General features: G+C 39.2%; 1 protein-coding gene across 2 annotated transcripts in view; it reads left to right on the forward strand.

The window, feature by feature from the left end:
* LOC140343583 (cytochrome P450 2G1-like) overlaps positions 1–15,927 on the forward strand; it is a 40,138-nt gene that overhangs the window by 17,109 nt on the left and 7,102 nt on the right. Inside the window, exons 1-5 of one of the 2 annotated variants that reach the window (XM_072430297.1) lie at positions 9,051–9,287; positions 11,095–11,257; positions 12,202–12,351; positions 13,029–13,189; positions 14,680–14,856. In XM_072430297.1, coding sequence (XP_072286398.1) covers positions 9,126–9,287; positions 11,095–11,257; positions 12,202–12,351; positions 13,029–13,189; positions 14,680–14,856 — 813 coding nt within the window. In that variant the 5' untranslated portion in view covers positions 9,051–9,125. Of the gene's footprint in view, positions 1–9,050; positions 9,288–11,094; positions 11,258–12,201; positions 12,352–13,028; positions 13,190–14,679; positions 14,857–15,927 lie in introns of those variants that run through there. The other variant, XM_072430298.1, reaches the window with a different exon arrangement.

Here is a 15,927-nt window from a genome sequence, read left to right on the forward strand (position 1 = left end):
ATATTTTTCTGGATTTTTTGATAGCAAGTGGAATCAGAATGAAAAATCTGTATTATTTTAGAGAAATGCAGACTTTTTTCTGGCTTTTTTGATAGATACCAAGTGCTATCAGATTTAAATTTCCATATTTTTTGAGAGAAATACAGAAATGTTTCTTTTTTTTATAGCAAGTGGTGTCAGAATGAAATAACTGTATGTTTTGAGAGAAATACAGAAATTTTCTTGGCTTTTTTGATAGCAAGTGGGATCAGAATGAAATATCTGTATTATTTTGAGAGTTATACAGAAGTTTTTTTTTGGCTTTTTTAAAAGATTGGAAGTGGTATCAAATTGAAATCTGTATTTTTGAGAGAAATACAGATTTTTTTAGCAAGTAGGATTAGGATAATATGTCTGTTCTTTTTTGAGAGAAATGCTGAAACTTTTCTGGCTTTTTTGATATATGGCAAGTGCTATCAGAATGAAATATCTGTATTTTTTGAGAGAAATGCTGACATTTTTCTGGCTTTTTTGATATATAGCAAGTGCTATCAGAATTAAATATCTGTATTTTTTTACAGAAATACTGACATTTTTCTGGCTTTTTTAATAAATAGTAGGTGGTATCAGAATTAAATATCTGTATTTTTTTGAGAGAAATACAGACATTTTTCTTTTTTCTTCTTTCTAAGACACAAAACACAAGATGGATTGACTACCCCTCCCTCATTCCTGTAAATATGCCTGTGCTCAGATCTTTCCTGATTGGGCTGTTGGGCCTTGCTTTGCATCCTGGGAGCAAATGATTCGCTCCCAGCAGCGCCAGTCCCGCTAGAAACAGTCGCCGTTACCGCACCCTGCATTTTCTCTAGTTTGTTGGGTGAGAGCACGACCTTATGGCGAATCATAAGCACGTTCTCGCTTAAATGTTCAGTAAGCGAGAAAGGCCCTATTCGCTGCAAGATCAAACCTACAAATCTTGCTCGCTCATCCCTAATAGAAATACATATATTTCCTTTTTACTATTTTAACTGGACTGGTTTGGGGGAAGGGGGGATTATTTAAGTAAATATGCTTGGATGGTATGCCTTGATGTGACTTTTTGTAATTCATCATCATTTTCTGTTGCTGCAATGGTTTTGTGCCTGGTTTTAATTATGCTTTCCATTGTTTAGCAATTCCTCAGCAATGCTTTGTCCTTTATCCACAAATAATTAGGACAAATGTTTGCATGGTTTTCAGTCCAAGCTGCTATTTGACCCCCTCATTGCTGTTGTCCCATTCTCAATGTCATATTTGTAATTTGAATGTAATATGTAAATATTCCTTTTATTAATAAATTGGCATGAGTTTTTATTTCTTGTATTTGTTTTTTTAATAGTTTGACATTTGCTGAATAAGCTCGTTAGCTGCCACTATTCTACACAACCCCTCTGTTCATTTGTAATAGTGTTATAGGTTTGTTGTCATTGAGCTGTGCTGCCTGATCTTCGCCCTATTGTATACCAGCACATTTCCATTTGCTGTCCAAACAGGTTGTCAGTTAGTTGTCCAGCTGAGTTACATACTCATTCTAACACACCTGATGGTGATGGAAGGAGGTCCAGATTTCCAAGCACAACATCAAAGCTCATTGATTGCCAAGCTCACAAGCAGGGTCAGGCACTCTTAGAAATGAACAGATTTTCTGTTGTTGCTCCACTTATTTTTGCTCCTTAAATACTCGATTGTATGCATTATTTAGATGTTTACACAATTCAAATAGTACTACTAAATCAAACTTCCAGTGACAAATAGACTTTGTGGCAAACACATTTTCTTGCTTTTCCAAGCCTTTCTGGGTGTTTCTGCAGGTTTGAATGCCATTTTAGACCTTGGCCCACTATGTATTTTCTTACTCACCTCAGCTTGGTAGTGGAAGCACATAAAGGTGGATTCCTCCTTTAACATGAAGCAATATCAATCATGACTGTTGCTTGAAGCCAGCCGCATGACATCATAAATCAAAAGAAGAAATAGGCAATCTTTTCAATTTGAAGCATGTTAGGCAATGTGCCAAAAAAATCATCTTTGCCTATTTCTTTCTATAATTTCTCTTTTTTTATTTACACACATATAAATGCATACATATATGCATGTATGTAAATACATGAGTGCACATGAAGCAAAACAAATAATTTACACCTAAAAAGAAAAACTTACCTGATTGAGGACCCTTCTCTGCAAAAGTGGCCGGTGCTTTTTTCAACTGATAGAACACAGTTTACGCACACATAGAAGGTCCGAATTGGAGCACAATAGTGCACAGCAAACAACTAAGTTTTAAGAAGCCAGTTGTGCTGTTTTTATCCTTTTAACAATTCATAAAAAGCAACTGCACAAAAATACCCAAGGTTAAAAAATCCTGGGAGATTGTAAAGGAGATCACATAAAAACAAAACAAAAACAAAACATTACAAACAACAACAAGAAACATCTTTATTAAAAAAAAAAAAAACATTTTCAAAAAGATCACATTAAAATATAGAGACCATACACACAACACTAAATTTACATGACGAAAGAAAAAAAAAGAAAACACCAAACACATGAAAACCCACACTTCCATTAAATACAAAACAGTTCAAACATGGCCCAAGGAATTTGGCCCTTAAAAAATACTATATAAAATACCAAATCAATAGGCAATTTTAACCTTTTCAAGGGTGGGAAACTGGATTAGCAAATATTTATGCAGACCAAACATTTAAAGGTGGTATTAAAGACATACTATTGCAATGAAACAACATGGCTAAACACAATAACATATCATTAACTTTGACTTCCTAATTGCAAAATGTACATTGAAACATTCAAGGTTTAACCACCCTGGCGTTCTAATTCTGTCCATTTTTTTATGCAAAAAGCGGTACATTGTTTTTCATGGAAATGTATTTTACATTGTAGGCCTATATGAGTTAAAATGTTTAATGTGTTCAAATGCTTAAAATATAAATTAGCTAAAAAATGGATATTTTAAAATGACCTATTTTTTCGGGTTTGTAAAGAATTAACTGATTTCAGCTGTTTACAGTTTAGGCACCTACCTAAACGCTTACGATGCCTGACCCGAGGATCCGCTTGGTGTTAAATACCTGCGAATTCGAGCAGCTGAGGCCTCGCTTTTGCCAGCTGACTAGATCATCCACCCAAATTCTTCGCGAATCGCGAATACGCGCAAACTTCTGATTTTGCTTAATAATTCAGGCTCAATGTTGGTAAGTCAATGAGCTTAAGTCACTGCCTCCCTGTTTACCTCTTCGGCACAGTTAAGGTGGATTTAGATTTTACCACACCTTGTCTAACAGAGGTGCTCAAAACTCAGAGTTCCAAGTCAGATTTCACATTTATATAAGTATAAAATGTTTATTTTGGGTGAAAAATAACAATTATTACTTTCTTTAGCCAATTTAAGGAATTTGGAAGAGCATGGGAATCTATTTTATGATTGGTTCACCTATAACTGAGCTGTTGGTGATTTTGGTGGTGGTGGGTCCAGGATGGTTGATGGTAGTGGCACAATTGCTGCTTAGCATCAAGTACATGAGGCTGAAAATGTTCATGAGTCCAGGACTGATTCTTTTTAATGAACATCAATTGCTTCACATTAGTGGTAGACAACTGTTACCACCTGTTACCACCTGTTACCAACTGTTACCATGAAAACAACATGACACTTGAGGGTGGATAAGACAGATCTGTGTCATAAATACCTTTTCTTTACTAAAGCCCCGACACCCGTCTTCTGTGCATCCAGGCAGTTCTGACCTAGAGCTCATCTGCTCTTCCAGATTTAATCAGTATCGTGACATCCAATCAGGAGATTACCTCTTAATAGGCCTCGCCTTTTTAGCTGGACACAGCACTTAGCATTCCTGCAAAATGTTTCTACTAATGCAGATGCCCTAGCCTTGATGAGCATTTCCCATACCCCTAGCTGTCAATTGAGTGCTTTGCCAGTCCAGCTGCTGTGTTTACCCCTTGTTGCACAGTCTGTTTCCTGTCCTTTCTGTTGCAGTGTTCCCCTGTGTCTGCGGTGACCCTTGTGTCACCGGTGTCTAATTCCTGGATTTCTCGTTCTTGACCACTGGCTTTGTCCGTGACCTTGCTTGCTGCCTACCTTGACCCCGGCCTTCCTTGACTATTCTCCTGTCTAGTGATTTGGTACCACACTGTGTTCTATCCACCCCTGTGTGCAGCCTCAGAGCAGCCTGCAGTGCAACATTTTCAACACTAGAGGCTCTGGAGAAGACCAAGCTGCTGATTAGATTCCACATTCTTAGCCCTTCTCTGGGCTCACACCACTATTGTGCAAGCCATAGCACTCACCAAAGACTCCTAAAGGGCTTCATCCGTTTAAGCATCCCTCAGGCTCTTTGCTGTTGGGGGGGTGACTAGGTATAGATCCTCAGGGTCACCCCACCTGAAGAGGAAAGCTAGAGCAGCCTTGGTGTGGAGACAGGTGGAAGACCAAGAAAGTTAGATTCCACCTACTGGTCAGGGCAGGTGGCAAACAGGTGTAGTCAAAGTCCAGGCACACAAGAAGCTAGGTAGCTGGTGTCACGGTGCTGCAGGGCAGGACGGTGAACCCTCTGTGTCCCCAGCTCAGTTGGTAGAGACGTGCACAGGGCGCAGAGTCAAAGCGGCAGCCCGTTCTTCACCAGAGCCATTGCAGGCAACTGCCAGGTTGCAGCCCCCATGCATGCCAAGGCAGGTGACAGGCAGAAATAAGACGTGGTACCAGACTGAGAGACAGAGTACCCAGGCAAGCCAGTGGTCAGGGCAGGCAGCGATTAGGATGAGTCAAGGTCAAGTGGAGGTCAATATACAAAGAATGAGAAGCAGACAACATGAAGCAGAGCCAAAAGAAATCCTTTTTCAGGCACATTCCTGTTACCATTCACTTCCTTTTAAAGTCAGGTCATTTGATGGATGGAAGCCAATGTTATCTGCTGCATCCTATCCTACCACCTGAGGGGGTCCTGGAGACAAGAGGTTGGTTGTGTTCACACCTCCACCAGCAGAGGGAGCGTGTCTGCGAAACACTCTAGTCCTCTGAGGTAGTGGAGCAGCTGATTGGGAGTCACATGACCTAGACCAGGAAGTGAGCGGGGCTGGTGCTGGCAGCAGGGGAGTGTAAGGTGGGTGGTACTGAAGGGGTTACAGATCCCCTTGTCCTGTGGGGATCTATGACAGCTGGCACAAGTCACAGCATCAGCCTCCATTACTGCTGAAGCTAAATAGCCTCTGCCCCTTTAGGGAGCTCCTCCTTCCAGGGCTGTGTCAGTGTGAGCAAGACTGCCCCCAGACATGTGAGACCAGGAAGTGCTGCATGCTAACTCAGAAAGAGACAGTAAGTGGCAGCTCTATGAGGCGGACAGGCACGGGACACTGCAGGATGGCTCAGTTGGGAGTACAATGTGAACCGACCGGTATTGTGACACCTCCTCTCCCGATGAACTGATCTCCCTAGCCACCTTATTAAACATATTAAATATTGCCCACAGAGACTGGTAAACTTCAGCGCCTAGCATGCTCTGAAGGGGGAATGCTAGGTCACTTTTCTCTCCCCTCCACTCAGCATCCCTCTATAGCTATCCAGCTTCGCCACAACAACTCCACGCTTCCCTTGAGGCCTTTTTTGACTCTGGAGCAGCTGGTAATTTCATCTCAGCTACCCTTATCAAGGAATGTGCTATAGACCTATGAAGCCATTATCTCCACCTCTGCAAATCTCTGTGGTGGATGTTACCCTTCTGTCATGTGGACTTATCCGCTTCCAAATTAGACCCATACAAATGTCTGTTGAGATGCTTCATTTTTCTTGTTCTTCTACGAGCCTGCTCTGCAGTCATCCTGGAACTCCCATGGCTTCATCAGCATAATCCTGTTCTTGATTGATCTACTCTGGAGGTATTGGCTTGAAATCGCTTGTATCACTCCAAATGCCTGGCCAAGCTCACGCCTATCCTATTTCAGAATGGGATCCTAAAGAAAGATGACTAATTTATTCTTTTACTTTTACTGCCCGTATCCAAAAAGTATAACTTTGCACAAAATGCCCATATTCACACTCACCTAAAATAGACAAAACCATGCACCTAAAAATCACAAACTGCAATAAAAAAACTATACATACAAGAAATAACACAGGAACCTACTTGTACCTAACATGTATACTGTATAGCCAGTGTCTAAATATTGGGGTTGCTGTGCTATTGGGACTTGCTTCATCTTTGAGAAATGTTGAGACTACAGAATAAAAGAGAAACACAATATTTCTTTCTCCTATGTGTCTACTTTCCATAGCTAAGCACCCAGAGTAATTTCTGGCACAAGGCCACCTTTAAAAATGCCTAAAGCTCTTTTTACCAGAAAAAAACATCATAGCCTCCCACCAACACCCAATGTATTTAAAAAAAATCTTTATTTTTTTAACTAATGCTCACCTTTGCAGGATCGATCGATGTATATATGGCCACCATGATCCATCCATCCAGTTATGAATCTTGAGCTTATGTCCTTCTCCTACAGCATCACTGCTGTACATACTTCTCACTGAACATACTAATGCACACAGAAGTCATGGCTGGATGGATTATCCATCATGGGCTACGCTTCACATTGGATCTGATACACATAGGACAACCAGGTGAATGAGGAACACAAAGCACTGTGATCAGCATTGTTAATTTATTACATATATAACACACTATGAGGAAATGTCGCTATCTAGTGGCAGTCAGCAGAACTGCACCACTTCATGTAGAGAAAGCCTATACATCTGTGTTTCCCAACCAAGGTTCCTCCAGAGATTGCTAATGGTATTGCCATCTAGTGTCAGCCAACAGAACTGCACCACTACATGTACTTTAATACATCAGTGTGTCCCAACCAGGGTTCCTTCAGAATTTTAGTAGTTCCATGAGCAAAGAGCAATTTAGACCTTTTAGGTCAGTGACACCAATGATCTTTTTGACTGCAAGGATGGCATTCTAATGTAAGAAGCATTTTTCCTTCTGACCCCCATGCTAATGTACTGTGAGCTGTGGATATAGTAAATATAGTAGGGGTTTCCTGAAGATCTGGAAGTTATTTGAAAGGGATTCCCAATATTAAAAAGAAAGGCTGCACTACATTATCTATGAAACTGAGACAATTACTGTCAAAGACTCCTCGACACTGGGACAATGATTCCCAGAAACTAGTACTGTGCCTTCCAAAACAGCAGCAGTCGCATAATCAGGAGTAACAGCAACATTTTATATTGTTTATATTTTTGAGGACTGGATAGAGGAAGAAGGATTTGGTGGAATTTGCCAGGTTGTTTTGGTGGAATTTGGTAGCACCTTTAGATTGCTAGATAATTTCTAAATTATCTCAGGGCAAGGATCTCATTACTGGCCACCACAATGAAGAATCCTGAACTGTTTCCAGATCAATATTTGTTTATCCCAGACAGGGTTCTGGATGATAATGGAGCCCTATGGAAGAACCCAGCCCTGCTGCCTTCTTCTACCACTTTGTACCACTTTGTAAGATCATCTAATTATTATTTATGAAAGTGTACCTGTAGCCTGATCCAGTATCCTCAGGTGCTTGAATGCATCATCCTTTTTACATGATGAACACCATAAGCATCAAATACCAAATAACTGCTATATACCAGTGGTTGCCAACCTTTTGGACGTTAGGGACCACTAATTTCACGGACACCGGACCGCGGATGTGCAGGGAGCCCTGTGTCACTCAAAGAGGAGGACACTTCCCCCTGTGTGACCTCAGACGTGATACCAAAACCCTCCCACTCTCCCTTTGCAGGTCTGAGCTTGCGATGGGAGAATGGGCAAATTTTGTCCAGAGACACAATTCGTCCACTGCCTTAAGACTGTAATCCATATGGGGGACATGATCCGTGGCTCTTGCCGGTGTGCCAACCCCAGCAGGGTCCTTCTCCAGAACCTTGCTGGGGCCGCACCGGCCAGAGCTCTGCTATAGACAATCCAACATGTTATATACAAGCTGGTAGAGGGTCACACAGCACAAGCAGTTGTTGCCAAAGGTTCATAATTTAGTACTATTAGGGCCTGTGTCTAAGGGCTTTTGTTGTACGCATGATTCAAGCTTTGCATTGCCAAACACATCTATAATAATGCAAATGCCTGTTTTAGGAAGGCCAGAAGGAGGATGATTGCAGGTTATTATTATTATTATTACCAAACTTCTCTTTCTGTCTTTACTTACAACAAAAATCTCTCCAATGTGAGGAATTCCCTTCTTGGACATATATCACAAGAATAAGGACCCCCCTTGGTAACTTCAAATTTACAATTTAATTTCACTTATATATTCCCAGTAATCCCAGTGATCAGGACAAGAAGAGCAAGTAAATCTCCCTAGTAGCTTAGTAAGTGTAAATTCATCATGCATATAATATCCACTCACATACAAGGTTAAAAAAGAAAATCTTGCATATGATTAGATGGCGGAAAACTTTGTAAAGTGAAATGATATAGCAAAATAAATCTCCTCTTGCAAGGGGTATTTTGCTTAGCTTAGTAAATTAAAAAAAACCTCTGCTGACTTTAACCTTTCAACCTTTTTTTTCTCAAGCAACAACCTTTTATTTTTTAATTCCTTGCAAAGTATTCTTTGCAAAGTGAATTTTCACCACATTCACTAGACTACATGAATGATCTCTAGCAAGGTGATCATTTGACTTGTAAGTGAATAGCATGCATTGCTTCATAACAATTGTAATTTTTTTTTCTTAGCCTCAATGTTCTTGCATACAGAAGGAAATGGTTAGAGTAACCGGAAGTCATATAGAGAGGACAAGGAATAAAGGGTGGAATAGCAGAGATAAGATACTACTATAAACAATTACACAGCATAATATAACAGACTGTCAAATAGTAACACATCAGATAATACAGACATGTATTTACAGCACTGTGACGGATACTTAGAGGTTAATAGAGGGTGTGACAGCTTGTAGGAAATACTCCCTGTACCCTACAGATTCTTACATACTCTGGCCTTCGTCAGTACATATACATCCTGAATACAAAGCCCTGCCTGCTTGGTGTTGTAATAGAGCACACAGCATGGCGTGGACCCTGTACCTTCTTATAGCTGTACTGCTAGTGCTCCTTACCTGGAAGGTGTTTGGCAGGCCAGGTAATCTCCCTCCAGGCCCCACACCTTTACCTGTCCTGGGAAACCTTCTACATCTGAAGAGCAGAGAGACACACATACCTTTACTAGAGGTGAGTTATATAGCAAGTATTGTATGATTGGTGAATGGATAAAAGGAAGCAGGCATTTCCTGATTAATTATGCTGGTGTTTATTTACTAAGTAAAAAAGTAAGTAAAAAATAATTAACACTCTAAAAGTGACAGTCAGGATATATTAAGTGGCCCATTCAGTTTGTTACATCCTATACATGAAAGCACCTTTATTTAAATTCTTCTTAAATTGTATACTATAATATACTACTACTATAAAATCCAATATTAATTGATTTCATTGACGTATTACCTCCACCTGCATAGATTCCAGTAACATTGTTTACAACATTGCAGTTAGGTTAATTGGCTTTTATCTAAAATTGACCTTAGATTGTGATAATGACATGTGACTATGGTAGGGACATTAGATTGTGAGCTACTTTAGGACAGCCAATGAGATGACTATGGACTTTGTACAGCGCTGCTTATTATGATGGCGCTATATAAATACTGTGTAATAATAATAATCCACCTTCTTGTACAAATGGATGCCCTTAAGATATGTCCACCAACAATCTAAAAATAGAACTGTTCTAAATCTAGGCTTAGAACAAATGACTGCTAGATATAGCAACACATGATTAGATAACACGACAGATATGTAATACAGAACTCAGCAATTAAATGAAATATATAACTAACGTAAATTCACCTATATTTATGTTCTACAGAGTGTCATGACTTCTACACAGCCTCAAATAATGGCATTTGTTGACTTTATATGATAATCCTTGTATTTTACATTTTCTGAATAAAAGTACTACTACTGCATAGGAGTTATTAGAATAGAGATAAACAAGAGATATTATCATGATGTAAATAAAAAAATCTAGCCTACACACAATAGATTTTTCACTAGATTATGACATTTGGAAACTACCGTATATTAAAGTGACTGCTGGGGTCCTTGGACATAATAAGACATTATATGATAGTTGCTGCCTACCAACTGCTTACCAGTTGATGCCAGAGCAAAGAGGGAGACCCACACTCCCGGCTGTCCACAATATCAGAACAATGTAAACACATCAGATGATTCCCACCCAATCCATTTGTCACTGTTTCCAGAGACAATCATCTGATGTTCATTGGATGTCTGCACAGGACTTTAAAGGCAACAGTTCTCTAGTTGTGTCTTTTCCTGCTCCCACTTCTTAGCCTTGATGAAAGCACCTGGTGCTGAATCTGCTATGCTCTATCATGTCTTTACATATTGGGGTAAATGCCCATGGGGTTGTTTTGCTGTGTTATAGGAGCTCTCCAAACCCACCACAGATGTCATCAAAATCCCACTGATATTCACTGATTTGTGCACAAGGTATTGCACTTCTTGAGTGCGTTGCGTTACGGCGTTGCAGCATCTCCCCTTGAGGTGTGTTTGGAGGTAAAATATAGTCTTTTCTTGGCAATTACAATATTTGCCCTAAAACACATGCATTCTCTTTCAAATAGATATTTAACAGTAAATGCATTTGATTCTCAAACACAAATGAGTTCAAGAGTGAAGAACTGGGCCCATTCTTGAGACAATTGGGTAAACATCACTTTCAACCAACAGTGACATATTAGCTTTGTGTGTGTGCACAAAAGTGTTCGCTTTTGTGTGAAGTATTCTGATTGGCCTTTTAAATTGTGTTAACTAATAGATAGGTGTTCAGCTGCAAATGCAAAATTTTTGGCATTAAATTCTCAAGGTTTCCTGGGCTCTCCATATAATACTGTATATAGCATTCTGAAAACCAGATTGAAAAATGGATGTGTAACAAACATTTGTCCTCTTCTAGCTCAGTAAGAAGTATGGACCTGTCTATACATTGTATATCGGCCCAATGCCTGCAGTGGTGTTGGTCGGGCACAAGGCTGTAAAGGAAGCTCTTGTTGACCATGGTGAAAAATTCAGTGGCAGAGCAGAAGTCCCAATTGTAGATCTTACCAGCAAGGGATACGGTTAGTTCTTTTTAACACAATCATTTTACTGTATGCAAATGTACACAAAAGGAGTATTAGCCTTCTTAGATAAATCAAAACTTGCCTGCCCCAGTTTATATTTTGCATATCAATTTGTATGCCATTTGATAAGTGAAAACAGTATAAACATAGTTCAATAAATATATAAGTAACAGATCAGGTGCTTTTTCCCGTTGGGCTTCTTCAGGGGATAGGCAGACACCGGTAAAACGATGAGTAATAGTAGTGGATTTTATTAGGGGTGCTTCATAGGACGGCAAGTGCTTCAACATAGGTTCCCGAGGAAATTGGTGAGGAAGCAGGTAAATATGCCAGGTAATTATTTTTTTTCCTAGTGGTCTCTGACAAAATGTATTCATCTGGCAATTTCATCATCTATATAGGTGGCTTTTGCTTAGTATAAACAGGCATCTCCCCATGTTTGATTCCATGCCTGATCTATTACTTGTATATTTATTGAACTATGTTTATACAGTTTTCCCTTATCAAACAGCATACAAATTAATATGCCAAATATAAACTTGACTTTTACCAGCGCAAACCCAGCCTTTCTTTTATTCTCTATTTTGGCAATCATTATACTGTGCTTTTTATTGATTGCAATGTGAGATAAACAATATTCAATTTATTTTTTTCTGTTTGAGAATTTGTTTAGTTCATCCCTTTTACTGTAATATTTAAATGTGTTTTAAAATATTAGAGGCTGTATTCAGTCTATTGTTATTTTGCATTAGAAAACGGTGATCAGCAAAATATGTTTGTAATTTTGTAATTTATTGGACAAGTATGATTTTTAGATCAGCTACAAAGAACAGGGTGCAGGGTATAAGTTTGTAAATTTTTGTCTTTTTTGCCAAATTTTAGGAATAGGTTATATTCAGCTATAAACTCTGGGTTTTACTTCTTTTTTTTCTGTGTGCAAGGACTTGCCTTTAGCAATGGTGAGCGTTGGAAGGAACTTAGAAGATTTTCGTTGGTTACCTTGCGCAACTTTGGAATGGGTAAAAGGAGCATTGAGGAACGTATACAAGAAGAAGTACAGCATCTTTTGGAGTTTTTCCAGGAAACCAAAGGTGGGTGGACTGCTGGTACATAAATATATGTTTAAAGTGCAGTTAGTACAGGCAATGTGCAATGTTCCTGGTCATTTGCATTTAATACATGGTCAACATTACATAGTGGTTCATGTGTTACAGGTGCTCAGTACCAGTTATGATTATATCATTACCCTGGGTAGACCCCCATCACTAAAAATGTTACAAACCTACTAACTCTTCCATCCCCACCATTAAAAGTTCTCCCATCAATGTAATCTTATCTGTCCTTTTCTTTGTGTCTTTCCTATTTTATAGTAGATTATTTGGTATTGAAATGATATCCAATAACAAATAACAATAAGAAAGAGAAAAACCTAATGCAGGATATTCAAAGCTGTGAAGCTTTATATTGCACATACATTTCTAAACTAAATAATTTATTTAACATGGGACCATCTGTGATGCCAGGCATTGTTTTGGGCATTAATAATCTCAGGGTACAACAATGATCTATATAATTACCTAAATTGTAAATAATCATTCATTAAACCCAAATAATGTTTTGCAATGCTGACCTATGTGGACGCATTAGCCCATTGCCTCATTTGACATTGAGCTGTCCCATTTCCTGATAATCTACTCATTGCTCTTCATGTTGTCTTTTTGGTCTTAGTGTTAGTATTGTCCTTCACATTCTATTATTTGTTGTTTAGGTTCTGTCTTCGATCCAACATTCTTCATACGTCGATCAGTCTCTAATGTCATTTGTTCCGTTATTTTTGGAAGGCGTTTTGAGTATACAGATCCAAAGTTGCAAAAACTACTGGACCTAGTAGCTGAGAATCTCAGGCGTGTGGACAATATCTGGGTTCAGGTAAAATTTGTACTTGTGTTCAAAATAGGAGAATCACCAACTAACTTGACCATAGATGAGAAGATAGAAGTTTGTGATTCCTCAACTGAAATTCCAAGACCCTGCACCATCTTGTTTACAGGCTTGACTAAAGTTTGGATGTGAAATGTGTACTGTAAAACCATTCTTCTCTTTTACAGGAATCATCAATGTCTCAGGGAAATTGTGTTGCATGTAACATCTGATAAATGCTATAATTAGCTTTTACAAAGTTTTGCTCCAGTATGACTCAAAATATTTCTTTATGGTTAGAATTGCTCATGGGCTGATATTGAATGCTGTATACCCGCTAGGTAGATTCATTCTCTATATACACAGTATCTTGGTAACTAGTTGCTAGTTGTTAATGGGACTAAAGGAAGGTAAATCATTTTAAGGTATTATAAATTTGCAGCCCCTGAAATAACAAAAGTGGTCAAACCTTACAGTCAAAAGAACTTGTTTAGAGGTATCCAGTCTATGGGGAGTTATAAAAAAGAAAATTGATCATTTTACTGCCATGTACCACTTGATATCCATTCAATCATTTTTTTTCCAATGCAGAACAAAGCTTTGTGGTCATCAATCACTCACCTCCCCTGCTAGACCATTGTTTCTCAACTCAACCTCCATAGATTGCTAGCGCTCCTTGAGTAATGAGCAGTTTGTGCTTTTCGTGTCAGTTATCACTGACACCAATGGGCGCCAACATATTACGCAGTGCTGTACATTAAATAGGGGTGGCAAATGACAGACACATACAGACAGTGACACAGGAGGAAGAGAGGGCCCTGCCCCAAAGAGCTTGCAATCTAGGAGATATTCTTCCCAATGGCCAGCATTATAAGAGCCATTCTTCCGGCCGAACACCAAGCTGTGGAGCTACTATGAGCTGTGGAGCTACTATGAGCTGTGGATCTAGTAATTATAGACGAGGTTTTCTAAAGACCTGAAAGTTATTTCAAGGGTTCCCCATTTTAAAAAGTTTGAGAAAGGCTGTGCTAGAGCATTGATCAACATGCAGTTAAAAAGACAAGGAAAGGCCCTGTTTTACTACATCTTTATTCAATGATTTATCACATGGAATGTCTAATCCAAACGTTTTCAATTTGAATTCCTCCAGGGGTAGCTAGGGGTTCCTTAGGCAATGAGCAATTTCTGCATTTCACATTATTAACCTCTGTAACCAATACATTTTCAGTTATTTTGAGGGTGGGAGAATTATTCCCAATGACCACAAATATAGGGAGCATTCTACATTCTAATGTACTGTGAGCTGTAGAAATAATTTATGAGCAAGGGTTCCCTGAGACTGGAAAGGTATTTCAAGAGTTTAAAATGTTGAAAAGAGCTGATCTAATCCTTCAAAAATGTTGTAGAGCATTTGCATAACTGTGTTGTCTGTGTTTAATTTGTATCTGTTCATATTTTACTTATCTGAAAGCAAGCACTACATCAATTTCTCACCACAGGTGTACAATTTCATACCTTCCATCATGAAATATCTGCCGGGTCCTCATCGTAAACTCACCGAAAACTACCAAGCACAACTGGATTATGCGGAGGAGATAGTAAGAGAACATGAGAAGACCCTGGACCCTTCCTCACCACGAGACTATGTTGATACATTCCTAGTAAAAATGCAACAGGTTAGACTGTGCAAATATACCATTTTGGAAAAATAATTTTTGTCCTGTGTAGTCCTGTCCTCTTTCATGATCCTTTCCAGTTGCAAAAGACTGAATGATGCATGAACGAGCACTGTACATACAGCACCATTCTGCTCTATAGAGAGGGAGGGGGGAAGAACAATAGAGCGGCACCCCACTGCTCTTTTTCCCCTTCACTTCCACTTGTGACCGTTTGTCGTTCGTGGATCCCCCAGGACAGATCCATGAATGATGAGCCAGATTCTCGTCCAATATCTATCCCAAGGTGATTATTGGATGAGAATCATACCTCGCTGTGGTAATCTGTACAGTTGGAAGCATTTTGTTATGTAGCCTGGAGCAGCAACAAAACTGCTCCGCAAGTAGCTTTTTGCATAGAGTTGCAGCACAGTTCTAACAAAAGTAACCACATAACCAAAAGACAAGTTTTCTAAAACAGCTATGTGATCTGCTGTACCTGCATGCAAAAAATGTTTCCCAACCGCTTTCATTAACTTAAATGAGAGCAATTGGGACCATGGTTGAGCCCGTGGCAGAATGCCGCAGTTCATCATGGGTCTGAAATATCCCTAATGCTTCTCCAGACAACTTTAAAATTAAAATTATATATATATGAGTGTGGCACTTGGCACTACTGGAAAAAAAAGTAGTTTTTGATGCTTCAAAGTTCCAATGAGGAGCAGCAATGGGAGAGAAGTGAAGATGCCACTGTCACCCAATATATTGTACACTCACCAGAAAGTCAGATAGTAAAACACTGACTTCCCTCCATGACGCTAGTATCCTGTGTATTATATAGATCAACAGTCATTGATTTGTTATGTGGAATTCAATTACTCTAAAGGTTGAGGTTGCAGCAGTTCAATGTTTTCAGGAAGTTCATGCATAAAAATAAATTACATCCTTCCTTTTTAGCCCTTCAGCAGCAACCACAACTGTTTAACCACTTTCCAAACACTATGAGCTGTGGTTGAAAGCGGTTGCATTCAAGTCAATAAACTCGGCTGGCTGCCTAAGGATGGAAAAAAAGAACATGTTATTTTCAGCTAC

The sequence above is a fragment of the Pyxicephalus adspersus genome, chromosome Z (genome assembly GCF_032062135.1).
Source record: "Pyxicephalus adspersus chromosome Z, UCB_Pads_2.0, whole genome shotgun sequence".
In the NCBI taxonomy this organism is placed as follows: Eukaryota; Metazoa; Chordata; class Amphibia; order Anura; family Pyxicephalidae; genus Pyxicephalus; species Pyxicephalus adspersus.